This window comes from Phocoena phocoena, chromosome 20 (assembly GCF_963924675.1).
Source record: "Phocoena phocoena chromosome 20, mPhoPho1.1, whole genome shotgun sequence".
NCBI lineage: Eukaryota > Metazoa > Chordata > Mammalia > Artiodactyla > Phocoenidae > Phocoena > Phocoena phocoena.
The window spans coordinates 30485937-30504494 of NC_089238.1; the positions used below are offsets into that span (position 1 = coordinate 30485937).

General features: G+C 49.2%; 1 protein-coding gene across 2 annotated transcripts in view; it reads left to right on the forward strand.

Moving 5' to 3' along the window:
* The window catches only part of SLC6A2 (solute carrier family 6 member 2), a 41615-nt gene that overhangs the window by 8339 nt on the left and 14718 nt on the right, over positions 1–18558 (forward strand). For both annotated transcript variants that reach the window (XM_065898457.1, XM_065898458.1), the window contains 3 exons: positions 4623–4754; positions 5509–5746; positions 14529–14667. In XM_065898457.1, the coding sequence (XP_065754529.1) occupies positions 4623–4754; positions 5509–5746; positions 14529–14667 (509 nt within the window). The remainder of the gene's footprint in view (positions 1–4622; positions 4755–5508; positions 5747–14528; positions 14668–18558) is intronic.

Below are 18558 nucleotides of genomic sequence, written 5' to 3' on the forward strand. Positions count from 1 at the left end.
GCAGAGGCTGTGGACAGAGCTTAGACATGTGGGCACAAGAGTCCACACGTACGTGCAAAAGGCCTCACACACTGCTGGTTGGAGCTGAGGTGGGGATGAAGCAGGGTGCGGGCTCCCTCCAGGCCTCCACACTCAAGCGCAAAGCTCCAAGAACTGGGGATTCCAGATTTGAACTTTATAATAGAACCATGCTGAGTTGTCAAGGTAAGATGATAGAGCGGGTTTGGTTTAACAGCTGTGGCCTGAGTTGTCACCTTTAAATATGTGGATATCGCAGGGTAAGTCTCCACCGGTGCTCTTGTCCCCATTTCTACAAGTCGGGTGGGCCTGCTGCATGCAGCCCTGTCTCTACTGAAATCTCACCTTCTTTTGCACCCTGATGTCTATACCCTTGGGGTACCTGGGAAGCGGAGACAAATCTGGCTACCGTAGGCATTGACTAACTTTTTCTTGGAATTCTGGTGAAAGCCACGGGCAGTGACAACCCATAGCTGAGCTACAGGCACCAGGCGAACAGTCCTGTGGGTTTTCACTTCTTAATACATCAGGATGTGGCCAGTTTGAGGAATCCTACCCTCCCCCAACTGGGAAGCTGGGCCAGTGAGGTCTCAAGGGACCCTCCTGTCCCTCCTGCAGCCCCTCCCTGATCACAGTCTCTCCACCCTCACACCAGGCCTGGCCCACACCTCCTCTTGCTGAGCCACCTCCCACAGGCATCCCGTCCCCTCCCCTGGGGTCCTCCTCCCCCACCAGGGGTCTGCTCCAGCACTTCCCATCTGAACTGAGTGACCACTGGCTTCCCTTTTCCGAGGACTTGACATTTGCACAGAGGAGTCCAGAGCCCCTCTCTGACCAGTAGGGTTCCTCTCTAATGGCGGGGCGGCATCAGGCAGTGTGTGCCAGACAGATGCTTTTCTTACTGAATTTACCCAAAGGCCACGGGTTGGAGTCCCTTTCGCAGTTGACAGTCTTTTCTTCCTGTGTTCGTGTGAGTGTGTTGACGTGCAGAATCCGTGTGTACCTTTGCATGGAGATGCACAGGTGTGCATCTGTGTACGTGTGTGAATGTTGGAGACCCCTAGGAACTGAGACCCTCGGGAGGTCTGCCCCTGTCAGCCCAGCCAGAGCATTCCAGAGCCAGGATTCTGGGCCAGTAGCTCCTCAGGTTCTCAGCTCTCTGGCCCTGCATGAGGCTGGATGAAGCTGACACTGCCACGCATGGAGATGAGGCAGGGCCGTGGGAATGTGGCACTTATGGGCCTTGCAGAGCAGTACCTTCTAGTAAGTTTGCAACCAGCCTCGGTGTCCCAGGAGCTGCTGCAGGGCTGTTTCTAGGAGAAGCATCCTTAGCTGACCTCAGGCACCCCTGAAACCTCTTTCTGACTCTTCAGCTCTGTCCTGGCTTCCTCCAGATCTTTCTGCAAGGGGGCTTAGGCCATCTCCCTGGTCGATGTCCTCTTTTAGAATAAGACACTGGCCACTGGGCAGCTTTCTGGTTTTCATTCATACTCAGCCATTCCAACATTCTTGAACGTTCCCCATCTGTTACCACCTGAAGCTTTGGCTGCCCCACATCAAATGCACTTGGAAGAGTCTTGGGCTTGTGCAGACCCATAATCTTTCCTCCTCTCCTTCCACTGGAACTCCCAGCCAGCACAAGAGGGTTATTTACCTACAACTGGGCAATTTACCGACCTGTTGGCAGTGCCACCCAGAGGGTTAGAGTTGAGAAAACTGGCCAGTGTGAGATCCCTGATGAATGGGCTGATGTTGCTTTTTCCTCTGGTTGTAGAAAAGAGCATTTAGTTGACAGGAGCAAACCACAGTGCCGAGATCTGAGCCATGACTCCTGGCTTTTTCCTTCCCTGTTATCCCTTGGACCACTGACTTCAGTCTTCAGGCCTGTTAAATACTCTAATACATCTATTTCCCTTACTCTCTGGCTCCAGGCCCCCAAGGGCAGTGACAGGTGGCCACAAGGCAGAGTGGGGCTCCAACAGATCCAGATGTGGAGCCAAGCAAGCATACTTACTAGTTTGGACAAGCATCTTGACCTTTCTAAGCCTCAGTTTCCTCATCTTTTACATGGGATTGGTGGTAATTCTCAGGGGTGGTTTTAAAGGAATAATTATGCAAAAACTTAGTGTGTGGCTTGGCATATAACGGAGCTCAATAAATGGTACTTGTTACTTTCACCAGCTCCACCGTCACCACCACCACCCCGACCTCCATCAGCATCACCGGCATTGCTATCAGCAGCGTGAACAGATGTGGGTTCCAGTGCCACACTAGCCCTCTCTGTGTGGGAAAAGAGAAGGGTGGAGATTGAGAGTAGAAATGAGGAGGGGAAGAGAGAGGTTGGCATGTGACCGTTTCAAAGAAGTCCAGCCTGGAGCAGGGGCTGGAGGCTTGGACCAGCCCATGACCAGCAGACCAGCTGGCTCAGCTGGCCCCAGAGTCCCAGTTTCAGATCACCCTCCACCAAGCCTCTATGCAGACTCATGTCCTCCATCGAGGCTGGGATATTCTAGAATCAACAGAATATTTTGGGAATGGCTCTGGAGCTCTGGAGCCAGGCAAACCTGGGCCCAAATCTCAGATCTATCACTGACCAGTTGGGTGAATTTAGACAAGTCACCAAGCCTCAGTTTCCTCCTCTGAAAAATGGGTATAGCAGTTGCCACCTGAGATGGTTTCTGGGTAGGATAAATGGGATCACAGATGTCCAGTGCCCAGTGCCCTGCTTGATACATAGGAGGTACTCATGTTCCAGTGGTTTCTTCCCTACTGCCCACCCTGCTAGTCCATCTCCTGCTTCAGAAGGACTGGGTCTCAGAGCACTGCGGCCAAAACTTCATGCTTTGTCCCTAAGAGCCCTGGGCTTCCTGAGGGGAAGCCCTGGGAGGAAAGTGGAGACTGACAGTCTGAGTAGCTGGGGGAGTTCGACCCTGGGTGCATGTGACTTTGCCACAGTTCTCTGCTAGCCTGGTGCCCCGGTTTCCACATCTGTAAAATGGCGGTAGTAATACTTTTAGGGTTGTTGTGAAGATGGAATGAGATATTGCATGGAACACAGTGCCGGGAACACAGTAGGGAATATTATATTCCTAATATTATCATCGTTACGCATTTCCCGGTTTCTGCATTTTCCTAGTGTGGGCGGGTCAGAGAGTGTTTGGTTTCCAAGGTTACGACATCTCAGCCAAAGGCCAATGGCGGGAGGAGTGTGGATCTGGCCTGGCCACCTCCGGTTGCACCAGGCCAAGGAGCAGCCTAGGCTGACGTGGCAAGTACCCCTGTGAGTCACCTCACGGCGTCACAGCCCGTTAAGCTCACCCCAGGCTACCAGGCGTACTGAGAACTGTCTCTGGAACTGAGACGTGTCTAATTCTACCAGGAATTTTCCCAGGGACTTGCTGCTGCCCATTGCCAAGGGTTCCCTGTAGCTTCGGCAGTGTTCTGGGTGGGCATCTTCCCTGGTCAGAGACTTGAGCCTCTGACCTCTTTGATCCGGTGTTTGTTTACCTTCAGCCAGCAGTAACAGAGTGAGCTTGATGGTTGGAAGACATGAATGCGAATCCTGATTCTGTCACTTAGCAACAGTGCAAACAAAACCAATTCGACTCCCTTCTGTGCCTTCAATTTCCCCTGGGGGGAAATAATGACCCTCTCTGATTATTTCTATGAGCTGATGTGCGACTAAGGACAATCCAGTGAGGTCATGTTTGGGAAAACCCGAGGTGACCTTAAACTGATATAGACATGAGCAAAATGAAAACTCAGTCATATGTAACTCTGGGCACTGTCTCTCCCTCTCTGGCCTCAATTGCCTTACCTATAAAAGGAAGGGTTTGGGGTGATTGGCATTCCCCAGAGTTGTGATTCATGAAAGAAAGGATTCTATGTTGAAATTAATTTGGTAAAGACTGCACCTGATCTTCCTCATAGCCCGTCACAGCTTGTGCTTGTGTATCAAAGGCTAGGAGAATCCTGCAAGAAACAAGCCTATTTAGCTTTTTTTTTTTTATTTTTTTAAATTTACTTTTGGCTGCTTTGGTTCTTTTGTTGCTGTGCATGGCTTTCTCTAGTTGCAGCAAGTGGGGGCTACTCTTCGTTGCGGTGCGCGGGCTTCTCATTGCGGTGGCTTCTCTTGTGGAGCACGGGCTCCAGGTGCACGGACTTCAGTAGTTGTGGCTTTCAGGCTCTAGAGCACAGGCTCAGTAGCTGTGGCTCATGGGCTTAGTTGCTCCGCGGCATGTGGGATCTTCCCAGACCAGGGCTCAAACCCATGTCCCCTGCATTGGTAGGCAGATTCTTAACCACTGTGCCACCAGGGAAGCCCAAGCCTATTTAGCTTTGATGAACACAGATTTTACTAATTTGAGCACAGACCCTCATTATTATGATTATGATTATGACTACTGCTATAACTATTATTATGTTATGGCTATTTGTATTAATTGCTCTGATTTACCTACCACAAGGCATCCCTTGAGAAGTGGCCGGGTGACATGAATGAGGACCCTCACAGCTCTGGCTGACATGGGTCCACACACTCTGAGGGGCAGGCCCAAGGCTGAGCAGGGATCTAGGGGCTCACGCTCTGCTTCTGTGTCTTCCAGGTGCCTTTCTGATCCCGTACACCCTGTTCCTCATCATCGCTGGCATGCCCCTGTTCTACATGGAGCTGGCTCTGGGCCAGTACAACCGGGAAGGGGCAGCCACCGTGTGGAAGATCTGCCCGTTTTTCAAAGGTAAAGAAGGAATCAGGGGGAGTCAAAGGTTGTTCTAAAAGACTTCTGTGTGCCCCTGGAGAACCTGCTCCAAAGGTGGGATCTACGGTAGACCAACTCTCTCGAGATTTACAGTTATTGGCAAGGTCAAGCACGTCCACCATTCAAAGTTACATGGAACACATTGGGGGTGTCAGGAACAGCTTTAGCCTAGAAAGTCTGGAAATCTGGGTTCCAGTCCAGGCTGTACAGCTGAGTAACCAGAGGGAATCTGTTTTCCTGATTGGGAAAAACTCACAGAAGTATCAGAAGTACCCAGAACACATACCACTACTCTCCCCTCTTGCTCCCATGGCAGACATGATAAATGGATCACGTGCCTTTCCACCGTGGGCAAGGGGCTTCATTCCGCTGGGAGAGAATGTTATCATGCCTCAGTATTATCCTGCCCAAGGGGTGGGGGGAGCTGGGATACTTATGCTCCAACACCTGACCCGGCTGCTCCCTGGGGCATTAAATGTCCTGGCACTTTCGCCTTGCCTGATGATAAGTGGACAGAAGGGGCTCCAGGGGCAAGAGAGAGCCCTCAGGCAAAGGAATGGGGGGTGGGGCCCTAGGGGATTTAGGGCTCCGACAATCTGCTACAGAAAAAAAGAGAGGTGTGGCAGGTCGGGTAGTGCAATGGTTTGAGCCAGCTCCCCAGGAGAGGTGGTTCTGAGGAAGCTGCTGCCTGACCCCCTCTGCCCCCGCCTGACCCCCTCTGCCCCCCACCCAGGAGTTGGCTACGCTGTGATCCTCATTGCACTCTACGTTGGCTTCTACTACAATGTCATCATTGCCTGGTCACTCTACTACCTCTTCTCCTCCTTCACCCTTAACCTGCCCTGGACTGACTGTGGCCATGCCTGGAACAGCCCCAACTGCACCGACCCCAAGCTCCTCAACAGCTCCGTGCTGGGCAACCATACCACGTACTCCAAGTACAAGTTCACGCCGGCAGCAGAGTTTTATGAGTAAGTCATCAACCCCTTGTCCTGTTCACACGGGCGCATCGAGACCTGTGCTGGGCAGGACCTGAGCCAAACGCTAAGGAAAACCACAGGAGGGGAGGGGGCCACGTCAGTCACTGTAATGTATACTCAGCAGCCACCACAGGCATGATCCTGGCTAGAAGCCAAGGATACAGCTGTGGACAAAGCTTGAGGAGCTTGTGTTCTGGCGCAGAATGGGGGTGGGGAGACAACACACTAGCAAAAAGGTAAGGAAGCAAGAATGCTGTACAGCGTGAACATGCCCTTCAGGAAATCAAACACATTTTAGGGAGTATAAGTGCTCTTAAGGAACTAAAACCAGTGCTACACAGTGATTGTATAGGGAAAAGGAACTTTAGTGCAGGTGGTCAGGGAGGGCTTCTAGGAGGAGGTGTCGTAAGAACTGATGAAGTCAGCCAGGGGAACACCTAAGGGCTCAGCTGGTAGATGATGGAGCTGCAGCTTGAACCCAAGTCAATCTGATCCTGAAGCTGTCACCTGGTCCACCGTGTGCTGCTGTCTCTCTGGGGCTTCCATGGGTGAAAGTAGCCAGAGTTTGTGAGTGAGATTTAGGAAGTGGGAGGCAGGCCAGTTGTGTACAGCTCAGAGAAATTATTTGGACTATGTGTATGAGAGGCACTGACTGGTGTAGAAGACAGAACATCTTTTAAAAAAAGAAATATTTTATGTTGAAATCATTTTAGAGGTAGAAAAAAGTTGCAAATGTAGTACACAGAGCCCCTGTAGACCCTTCACCCAGTTTCCCCTAATGTTGACACCTTATACAACCATAGTGCAATGATTGAAATCAGAAAATTAACATGGATTAACTAACCTGCTAAAGACTATTTTTGAATTTGTTAGTTTTCCCACTAATGTCATATCCTGGTCCAGGATCCAACCTAGAGTCCCATGTGGCATTTAATTGTCACATCTCCTTAGTCTCCTTCAATCTGTGAGAGTTCTTTAGTCTTTCCTCGAGTGTCATGCCCTTGATGCTTTTGAAGAGCACTGGTCAGTTTTTCTATAAAATAGCCCTCAGTGTGGGTTGGTCATTGTTTTCTCCTGATTAGACTGACTTTGACATTTTTGGCAAGAATAACTTGGAAATGACATTGTGTCCTTCTCGGTGCATCATATCAGGGGGTACAGGATGCCAGTCTCTTATTACTAGGCATGTTGACCTTGATCACTCAGCTAAAGTGCTATCTACCAGCTTCCTCCTGTGCAGAGGTAGCATTATTCTCTGTAATTAGTAAGTGTCTTCTGGGAAGTTACTTTGAGGTTATGCAAATATCTCATTTGTCATCAGACTTTTGCCCACAGTTCTTACCATCCTTCAATGAGTCTTGCAAACAAGGATTATTATTTATAGTGTTGATCTAAAGTGATTTCTAGTCCCATCATTCCCTCTAGATTAATTGAAAAGTCCCTTTTCCCCTATTTATTCATTCGTTTGTTTACTCATTTATTCATTTCTATCAGTATGGCCTCATTGGTATTTATTTTATTCTGTGGTTTTAACCCATAGCCATCATTATTTATTTTGTTGCTCCCTAGAATCCTCTCAACCTCTACTCCGTCCTTTTAAGTCCTTGAGGTTGGTAATAGTCAACTTGTTTTCAGTCACCTTATTTCAAATGTTTGCATGGTGGTCTCTTCAGAATGTAGCATCTATTGTCTTTATGCTTCAGGCGGGCGTGAGTCCCATTTTAGCAACCCCCTACACAACTGTTAGCAGCTAAGCAGAAAGTCCCTGGTACAAACTGTGGGGCAGGACAAGTAAATCCCACTCAAACCTCACTCTCAAGGTACACATGGTCTGAGTAGTGGTTGGAAAACCTTCCAGTAAAAAATTAGATAGGAAATATTTTGGGCCTTGTGGGCCACGTAGGTCTCTTGCATATTCTTTATTTGATTTTACCCTTTAAAAAGATAGAAACCATCCTTAGCTCACAGGCCATAACTCAATGGGCCACAGCTGGATTTGGGGGCGGGGCGGGGAGGGGCGGGGCGTGGCTTGCGGACTGCTGGTCTGGAGCAGTCCTGCTCAAGAGAACTCTCCGTGATAGAAATGTCCTATGTCTGCACAGCCCAGTGCAGTAGCTACATGCCACACGTGGTCAGTGAGCAGTTGAAATGTGGCTAGCGTGACTAAGTTGAATTTTTTTGTTTTTTCTTTTTTTTGCGGTACGCGGGCCTCTCACTGCCGTGGCCTCTCCTGTTGCGGAGCACAGGCTCCAGACGCGCAGGCTCAGCGGCCATGGCTCACGGGCCCAGCCGCTCCACGGCATGTGGGATCTTCCCGGACCGGGGCACAAACCCGCGTCCCCTGCGTCGGCAGGCAGACTCTCAACCACTGTGCCACCAGGGAAGCCCTGAATTTTTAACTTCATTAATTTTCATTCATTTATGTGTAAATAGCTCGTGGTTACCATATTGGGCAGTGCAGGTCTAGAGGATGGAGAACAAGAATTTACCAACACCAAAACCTTAGGGCCACTCTTCTTTGGTCCTATATAATCCCTAAGCCAAGGACCTTGGAACGAGTTCTGATTATCCAGAGAGTGGGGTTCCTGAGGACCATTTCCACTCCTGCCATCTCGGTGCAGCATGACCAAGGAGCCTTGGTGTGGTTAAAGGTGGCCTCTGGAAAGTCTGCTGCCTCCTGGGGCTCAGAGGAGTCAGGGTTCTCAGGACCCAGGAACTACCCTCAATGAGCCATGGCGGAGAATTTGCTGAGGGTCCTGGACCTGTGTGTCCAGCTACCCCCATCTGTGTTTTCTGCAGACTTCAGCAGGCATGTGCACAATTACATAGATTTGGGAATTTTGTGGGGAGAGGGTCCACAGTTGTCATGGAATTCAAAATCCTTCTACAGCCCCAGACGGATCTGAAGGACTGCTGTTACTTAAAGTAAGCATCTAAGCAACACCACCATCCCTGTCTTTCTCCTCATCACATCAACAGCTAATCACTTACCGTGTGCCTCAAGCTTTCTGCTAACTTCTCTGTATGTGTTATTTCAGTGTAAGCCTCACACCAGCCTGATGAGGTTTCTGTAACTCTTCCCTTCATTGCATATGTGACCGCGGCCTCATTTTGCAGATGAATAAATCACTGTAAATCACTGGCCCATGGCCACATGGCTAGTCCTGTGCAGAGCCAAGATTTGGACCCAGACGGTTTGCAGCTACAGGACTCGAAGAGTGAGAGCCCCCTTACACTTTGCCCCCAGGAGCCTCACTCTCCTCACCCTGGCCCCTCCCTTGCCAAGCAGTGAAACTCCAGAGTCCGCAGGCTTAACTTCTGTGTTATATTGGATTCTAGCCATTATAAACGGCTATTATTATTCCAAAATACTGTCACAGTCACAACTAACATTTATCCAGCTTTGATTATATCCCAGCCATGCATTTGGAAGTGACATTTGAAGTGGGTTTGAATCCAGGAAGTCTGGCTCCAAAGTCCAGGCTCTTAGCCCAGCAATTCTAAACACTGGCTGCTCATTGGAACCACTTGGAGAGCTTTAAAACACACTGATGCCTGGATCCCACACCCAGAGATTCATTTCATTGGTCTGGGTGCAGCCGGTGGGGCGTGGAGATTAGTATTAACAGCTCCTCCAGTGATTCTAATATCCAGCCAAGGTTGAAAGCCCCTGTCTTAGCCACTGCATTCTCCCATCTTAAACAGAATAAGATCCTTAGTGGGCTCAGGCTAACATGCCTACAGTACCATGTCATGGAAAATCTAGGGCCTCCTTTATTCTTCTCCTTAGGGGTGTGGCCTCGGACAATCCCAGAACCCTTAGGGACCTTGCAGGCGGAGGTTTTAGGCCTTCCTAGTTTATAAGTGTGGTTTGGACTAGGAGATGGTAAAGGATAGTGGAGCTTAGGGTGCTGCATGATACATGTAATTGGTTCCATGCTTTCTCCTTTTTCATACATGTAATTGGTTCCATGCTTTCTCCTTTTTCATCTCATGATAAAGGAAGAAAACGTGATCTTTCTTTTTGCTCTTGGCAACCCTCGTCCTTATAAATTAAAATGGGAAATGATAGCCTTGTCTCTAGTCTAGTTATTATTTGATTCCTTCTCTGACGTCTTCATAGCCAGCAGATCTGCCCCAGCCGAAGGGAGAAGTGAGTTGGGTTTTGAAACCCAGGTTGCTTTAATTACAGCCTTAAACTTCCTCCCAGCTTGGCTGTGAGCAGAATAAGGTGGAAGAAGATGACATTCTCTTATGTGGGGCTGAAGGGGCTTGGGGGATGTTGTGGGGAGCAGAATCCAAGGCTTATTTCTACAGCTTTCTGCTCCACAGAGCTCCTATCCCCTCGCCGCCTCCCCCTTCTTTCCCCTCCTCCATCCTTTTAAGTACATCCCCACCCCAAGCTTCACAGCTGCTGTGAGCCAGGCACCAAGCATCTTCTCATATGCAAGTCCCATTTAGTCCTCGCAGTTCATGGAGGTGGGAATTACTCCTATTTTCCATATAAGAATGTAGTGGTACAGGTTTTAGGGAAGTGGCAGAGCTGGGATCCGAACCCGGGCCATCTGAGTTAAGGCCCTCACCCCATCCACAGGCCTCTCCCCTGTCTTCTCTTCCATCCCATCAGAGTCTGCAGTGGGGTGTATTCGGGACAGGAGTGCAGGAGTGTCTGTGGGTAGATCAGAGCCCTTCTCATGCATCTCTTTCTCACCCTGAAGCTGCTTTTGTGTGCTTCTCAGTATCTAAGTCATGAGCTGCCTCTGGATTTGTTTTTGTTTGTTTTTTTTTTTTACATCTTTATTGGAGTATAATTGCTTTACAATGGTGTGTTAGTTTCTGCTTTATAACAAAGTGAATCAGTTATACATATACATATGTTCCCGTATCTCTTCCCTCTTGCATCTCCCTCGCTCCCACCCTCCCTATCCCACCCCTCTAGGTGGTCACAAAGCACCGAGTTGATCTCCCTGTGCTATGCGGCTGCTTCCCACTAGCTATCTATTTTACGTTTGGTAGTGTATATATGTCCATGCCACTCTCTCACTTTGTTTTTAATGGCCCTTTTATCTAAATGCTTCTGCTTTAAAAGTTACCCCCTCTCAGTCTGGGGACCCATCAGGTAGGACTCCCAGGGCCAACCAACCCTGAAGAGATTAGTTGGTTTTTTTTGCTTTCCTCGGAGCTTGCTGGCCAATTCTCTTGCCATCTTGTACTTATTTAAGCTGATAGATTGAACATATCATTCAAGGGAACAAAACTTCGATACTCCCCAGGCTCTAGGCCTGAGGCCAAATAGCCCAAGGCTGAAGGGGAAACCCCTAGGCTCTGTAACTTAATCTGTAAAAGGGCACCCTTGGTGAACATGCTCAGGGAATAGAAAACTTCTACCCACTGCATGTTCCTGGTGGGGAAGAGAATTCTCCCTCCACCCCAACACTAACCCTTTGCACTTAAATGTCAAGTGAGATCTGAGCCCGTTTGGCCTGTAGACATAGGAAAGTCTGGATCGTGTACTCCACGATGATTCATTTTCATTAAACTGTTGGAAAACTACAACAAACAACAAAGTTACTTGTACTAATCCCCAAGACTTCGGCCTGTTACGGGAGAGGAGGCTGGATTCACTTTTCTTGGAAATCAGCTCTGGAGTCTGGCTTTTTCACTGATGAAGTATCTAGACAACCACTGCGAGGCTGAAAGTGGACCTCACACACATGTGGGTCACCTGGGCCGGTTAGGAGGCGTTTTGGCCATCTGATTGGATTCTAGAGTCATTTTAGCACGTTTGAGGGCAAGCACAGTTGGTTCAGTGCCTTTTTTTTTTTTTCATGATTTTAACAGTCAAATTGGCCAAATGGTTATTGATACCATTCAATACTTGGCCCGTATGGAAAGAAATGGGAAGAAGCAGGATTAAGAGTCAGATGGGCTCAGTACCTGATTCTGGTTCTCCATATTTTTAGATATGCCCGGCCTCTCTTCTCTTCCAATCTCCTCCCTTCCCTTCGCTCCCCTCCCCTCCCCTCTCCCCTCCCCAACCCCATGCTTCTCCCCCTCCTCCCCTCCCCCTCCTCCCTTCCCTTTTCCTCTCTCTCCCCCACTCTCCCCCTCCTCCCCCTCCTCCCCTCCCCTTCCTCCCCTCCCCCTCCTCCCTTCCCTTTTCCTCTCTCTCCCCCTACTCTTCCCCCTCCTCCTCTTTCCCCTCCTTCTCCTCCTTCTTCCTCTCTCTCTCTTTCTCTCTCTCTCCCTCCCTCTCCCACTCTCTCCCTCCTTCTCAGCATAGGAGAGGGACCTCAGCCAGGGCCTCATTTTTGAGCTGAGACTAGCAGGGACAGAAGTTCACCAGGCAGACACATTGGGCCAGGAAGTGTGTTCTAGGCATAAAGGAACAGACAGTTCCAAGGCCCAGAGCGACAAGAGCTTCATATAATTCGGGAATGACAAGTGGCTGGTGGTCGCCAGGAGCCAAAGGCATGGTGTGGCAAGGCATGGGGTGCACTTGGTACAGGACGACTGAGAAAGGGCTCCGATTCTGAAAGGCATATGTTTTTATCCTCTCTACCAGGATTCCACAACGCTGATGCTTTTGACATTTGGGGCTGGATAATTGCGGTGGGAAGGCTGTCCTGTGCATTTTGGACGTTTAGCCTCATCCCGGGCTTCTGCCCACTAGACACCAGTAACACCCCTCTGCCCTCCAGCTGTGACAACCAAAAATGTCTCCAGCTGTTGCCAAGTGTCCAGGGAAAGCAGGGGCAAAATTGCCCCCAGTGAGAACCGCTGTTCTAGGCGATAAGGAGCCTCTGAGGACTTGGGGGCAGAAGAGTGACAAAGTTAGAACACAACTTCAGATGAATCGGATGGTTCTACAGCAGCACAGACTGTAGGTTTAAGGAGGCTGACTGGAGGTAGAGACACTGGGATGGTGGGAGGATGGGGAGGTTTTTACAGTAGTCCTGGAGGAACAGAATATGGGTCTGGCCTGGCATCGGGCCATGAGGACGGGGGTGTTGGGTGAGCTGATTTCCAAGAGCTAGGACAAGGAGGGGCCAGACACAGAGACTGATTGCTCAGGGAAGTTGATGCAGGGTGAGTAGTTTATGTCCACAGCATCCTGCCTGGGGGCAGTGGGGATGAAGGCCGTTCTGGAGATGGGGACACGGGTCTTTGTGGGCCTTGATCAGCCACACAGCTCTGCTCATTCATTCCTGAGCACTCACTGCAGACTCCTCTGTCTGCCTGTCACCACCCACCTCCCTCTCCCCATCTCGTCCCTACCACACCTGGCCGTCCCTTCTCAACTCACCGGCTCTCCCACAGGCCCGCAGAGAAGACACCAGCCAGCCCCTCAGTGGAGCCCGCCACAGTGACTCCCTTGGCTGAGTTTTCTGGGCACTCCTTAGCTTCTTTGCCAATGCTCGCTGCTCCTTAAAGGCTGGGACTCAGTCAGAATGATAGTTACAATGACCATTGGCGCTGAGCATCTCCTGGGTTCTAGGCACTGTCTCACATTCTGCAACGTAAGCCTCACGAGAGCCATTTTACTGAAGAGGAAAAGGGCTCAAGATGGGGAATGTTTGCACCAGCTGTTGTCACCCAGGAGCTCCATGTGGCTGGAGCCATCACCTGCTTGTCCACAGCCTTGTCACCTGCCCCCAGCAGTCCTCTTTCGGTTTTGACTTCTTTCTCACGAAATCAGGTGTGTGAGATTCATCCATACAGAGCTAGTTGCTATATAATATTCCAATTTATGAATATATCATAATTTATGTAGTCTACTGTTTTTGTTTTGTTTTGTTTAATATTTATTTATTTATTGGCTGCATTGGTTCTTAGTTGCAGCACGCGGGATCTTTTGTTGCAGTGCACAGTCTTCTCTCTAGTTGAGGCGCATGGGCTTAGTTGCCCCAAGGCATGTGGGATCTCAGTTCCCCGACCAGAGATCAAACCAGTATCCCCTGCATTGCAAAGCGGATTCTTAACCACTGGACCACCAGGAAAGTCCCTGTAGTCTACTGTTTATAGATATTTATTTTGCAATTTGGGGTTGTTATGAATAATGCTGCTATGAACATTCTAGACCATGTCTTTTGGTGAACATATGTACAATGTTTCTACTGGGCAAACACCCAGGAGTGGAATTGCTAAAGCAGAGGATACACATACCTTTAGTTGGGGTAGATATTCCCAAATAGGAGAAAAGTTTACTCTTATCTCAGTCTCTAGACCAGGGATTCTAAACCTCAGCAACATGGGAATTTTGGAGGCTGTCCTGTGCCTTATAGGATGTTTAGGTTGTCCTGTGCATCATAGGATGTCTCACTTCTCTATCCTCTAGATGTCTCCTACCCAAGTCGTGACAATCAAAGACATCTCCAGACATTGCCAAATGTTCCAGTGTCCACTGCTTTAGACCATGAGTGCTATGAGGGCAGAGACCTTTCCTCTGTTTATTTACCACCATCTCCCTAGGACCTGGCTTGCAGGTGGCACTCAAGAGATATTTGTTATGTTGAAAGCTTCTGTTACCATTCAAAAAGCAGCCTTGGGTGGGGACGTCTCCCCAGATGAGTTGCTGGCCCAGGACAGGGAGGTGCTGGGCACAGGCCATGACTGTGCAGGGCAGGTCCAAGTGATGCAGGGCTGTAGCGGGGGCAGCCGAGGGCCTGTCTCCATCAATGTGCACTTTCGAGGACTGGCCTGTGGTCGAGGCCTTGATCATCCTCCCTGACGACACCATCTTCCCCGGTCCGCTTCCCTCTCCTCCCCGCAGACGTGGCGTCCTGCACCTTCACGAGAGCAGTGGGATTCATGACATCGGCCTGCCCCAGTGGCAGCTCTTGCTCTGTCTGATTGTCGTGGTCATCGTCCTGTTTTTTAGCCTCTGGAAAGGAGTGAAGACATCAGGAAAGGTAATATCTTTGTTTCTCTTTCAGTTGGGAGGTTGGCCTCAAAAAAGATGTTTTTTTCTACCTATAAACAGGTAGTTGGTGAAAAGAAAAGGTGGTGCTAGAAGTACAATACTTGGGTTTGCACCCCAGCTCTACCACTGGCTTGCTGGAGACTTTAGATGAATCCCCTCCCTTCCCTAAGCCCAGGACTCCCCAGCAGTAGGATAAGGGAGTGCAAGTGGATCAGAGTTCTTCACAATTTCCCACCAAAGCCTCCCTAATAGCAGAGACCAGGGAACGGGACACCCCAAGGGTCTCTGGAAAAAGCCCAAAGCAACCTGTTGACATGTGTTTGATAAATCTTAAATTCTGGACTAAAACTGCATGCAAATATTGCAGCCTTCTCTAGCATATAACCATTTCCTTCACTATAAAATTGATTGTTCCCACCTCTGAATTTTTGAATAAATGAGAATGCTCCAGAAGATATCTAGATGAATCCTGGGGCATCCTCTGACACAGTGCGGAGTGCTCGCAAAGGTCTACGTTTCCTGGAGAGAGGAGCACAGGGTTTGATGACCTAGGAGAGCCTGCCAGAGTTGGCATTCTGACTTAGGTGACAATGCCCCCCATAGTCAGCACCTCATGGTGGAGTATACTCAGGTCATGGCCCACATTGATTCTGAGCCTGACGAATATCATGAGAACAACAGCTCCATTTGGACCCTGTGGGTCCATGTGGAGCTTGGCTGTATTAAACAGGCTGTAGCTGGGAAATATTCTGTCCAGTGTTTTGGTTAGCTATCGCCGTGTAACAAAATACCTCAAGATGTAGAGATGTAAAATAACAGCCATTTTATTACCTCTCATGATTCTGTGGGTTGACTGGGCTCAGCAAGGTGGTTCTTCTGCTCCATGTGATATTGCCTGAGCTACATGTCTGGGGGATTGACTGGGCTGGAACCTCCAAGATGGCTAACACTGATGGATGGCAGTTGGTACTGGCTGGGAGCTTAACTGGAGCTGTCAACCAGAGCACCTTGGGTAGTTTCCATACAGCCTCGCCCTGTAGCTTGGGTATGTCACAGCATGATGGATGAGTTCCAAGAGCATGTTCCAAGCAGACAAGCCCCAATGTACAAGTAGCTCTTCCAGTCTCTGTTTTCATCATGCTTGCTATTGTCCCAATGAACAAGATAAGTCTTGTGGTAAAGCCCAGAGTCAGTGTGGAATACACAGTGTGTATGTTCATTGAGGGTTACAAGGCAACAATAATCAGGTAGGCATGAATTTATGAGAAGCTTCATTAGGCAACTGATTTTGAATTTTTTTTAATTTATTTTATTTATTTATTTTTGTCTGTGTTGTGTCTTCATTGCTGCACGTGGACTTTCTCTTGTTGTGGCAAGCGGGGGCTACTCTTCCTTATGGTGCACAGGCTTCTCATTGCAGTGGCGTCTCTTGTTGCAGAGCATGGGCTCTAGGCTCATAGGCTTTAGCAGTTGTGGTATGCGGGCTCAGTAGTTGTGGCTCGCGGGCTCTAGAGCGCAGGCTCAGTAGTTGTGGCGCATGGGCTTAGTTGCTCCACAGCATGTGGGATCTTCCTTGACCAGGGATCAAACCTGTGTCCCCTGCATTGGCAGGCAGATTCTTAACCATGGCGCCACTGGGGAAGCCCTAGGCTACTGATTTTGAAAAGTGGGGTGCATCAGGGTTCTCTCTGGTTCTCCTAAAGTCTTGGTTATGCCATAGATAGCAAAGATAGTGACAGGGGACCAGCAGCCAACGGGAATGAAATTTGACAAGAGCCTGAAGTGGAACTTCCTATCAGCGTATTGGAGACATGGTATCTGCCCCAAGGAAGAACCCAAATGAAATGCAGACCAGGGCTTGGAGGAATTCTAAGATAGAGCAAAACCAGGCTAGGACCACAACCATCCCAACACCTGACACATAGTAGGTCTTCAGTAAATATTTATTGACGGAGTAGTGAGGAAAGAAGGGAAGGGAGGAAGAAAGGTAGGTGGGTAAATAAGTTTGGGGAACTTCATTAAGTGTTCTTTTGAATTCAACTCGGTAAACATTTATGGATACCTACTATGTGCCAGGCTTGATGCTAGTACTAGTGATGCAAGAAGAAATAAGACAGATTCAATTGATTGTAGTATTATGTGTGTTATAGCCAGGTAAGTGTAGGTCAATGTTATTATTTTCTTGCGTCTCCGTTCAGAGACATATGTGTGTCCCCCTTTCAATAAACACTAATGATCACAAACTATACACACTATTATAGATCTTGCTTTTTAAAAAACTTAACTTTACCTTGAAAACAATTTTACATCAGGTAGGTTGCACTTTAATTGAGATACAAACTGTGGGTTTTTCAACTGTCATTAAATCAATTTAGTGGGTCACCACAATTTTTCAAAATGAAATCGTCTAGAAAATAACAGCGTGCATTGCACATACTAAAGATAGAGATGTCTTGTGGAATTTTTGCATTTCAGTTATAGCAAGCCATACGTCTCGATAAATAAGGTTTTTCTTACCATGAGTTCCCATGGTCCAAAAACCATAAGATGTTACATTAGTGGAAGAAGGAAAGTCTTCAGACTGAGAGGGTCTGCAAAGACCATGGAGAAGGTGGCATTGGGCTAGGTCAGGTAGAGATGGGGCAGAGGGAAAGGGTTTTCAGCTGCAAGCAAAACTACAGAAGCCCCAGGCCAGCCTTGTCCAGTCTCTCTGGGCCTCTCCTGGGTATCAAAAGCAGGGCTTTCCTGGCCTCTGCAGGCAGCAGAGCTGCAGAAGGTGTATGAGCTTTAATACTGCTGCCGGCCTGGGTGAGGGGCCACCACGGGCTTCTAATATTACACCTCAAGATTCAGTTTCCTGTAGCCGTCGCCAAAGGGGTACAGCCTGCCCCACCTTGTTTAGCACTTGGCTGGAGCAGGCCTGAGTTGTCTATGGGGAGACTGATGCTAAAGAGAAAAGAAGGGGAGACTCGCATGCTCCGTTTCTTTGTGCAAAGTCACCTTTGGAGGAGGAGGACTCACGCCCTCCCCTGAGGAGTGTAATGACGAGTGGGGCAGGAGTGTTGCCCTAGGAAGCCTCCCGCAGATGGAAACTTGTCGCCTGAAGTCCCTGCCCACATTTTGCCTCCAGAGCAGGCGAGGACCCCTGCAGTCCATAGGGAGGGGCTTTCTAGAATAAGGAACTTCATGCAGGACATTGCAGTGTCCTGTCTTTCATTGTTTTTATACTCTGGCTCATGAGAAAACCAAGAGCATTGCTTATTTCTTCCCAGACTACGTCTGGAACAGGACACGGATCTTTTCTTAGCAGGCTGCCAAAGCCACAGAGCTGGCCTGAAATGAATTGCAAGTGTTCAAACTTCCTGTCTTGGCCGGTGAAGGCTCTGTTCTTGGGAAGATGGCTTCACAGCTGGCAGCTGGGATATTGGGGGGCGAGGTACAGTCTGAATCAGGGAAAGGGGTTACCGCAGACCACACACTCTGTGACCCTGGCCCACCGACCACCGCAGGGTAGAGGGCGGAGGCCAGTCAGCCCCCAGGGCATCGGGCAAGTGTGCACACAGTGCTACTTGCCGCCCTGGAGTCCTGTCTGCCCACCCCCCACTCATAGGTGTTGGCTGAACCAGCACTTAGAAACTACAAGCCTGTACCAAACGCCTAAGTGTTGAACTGGAAGGTTCTCCAAAGCCATGTACTCCAGCCTGCTTGTACAGATGGGGAGGCTGAGGCCAAGAGAGGGCCAGGGTTTCACAGCCGTCTTGGCAGAGCCAGGACTTGAATGTGGGTCTCAAATATGCAGTAGCGTGAGTGATTAAGAACATGGCTTTGTGTCGGTTGATGGGTTGGAGTCGCGGCACCATCATTCACTAATGGGTGACCT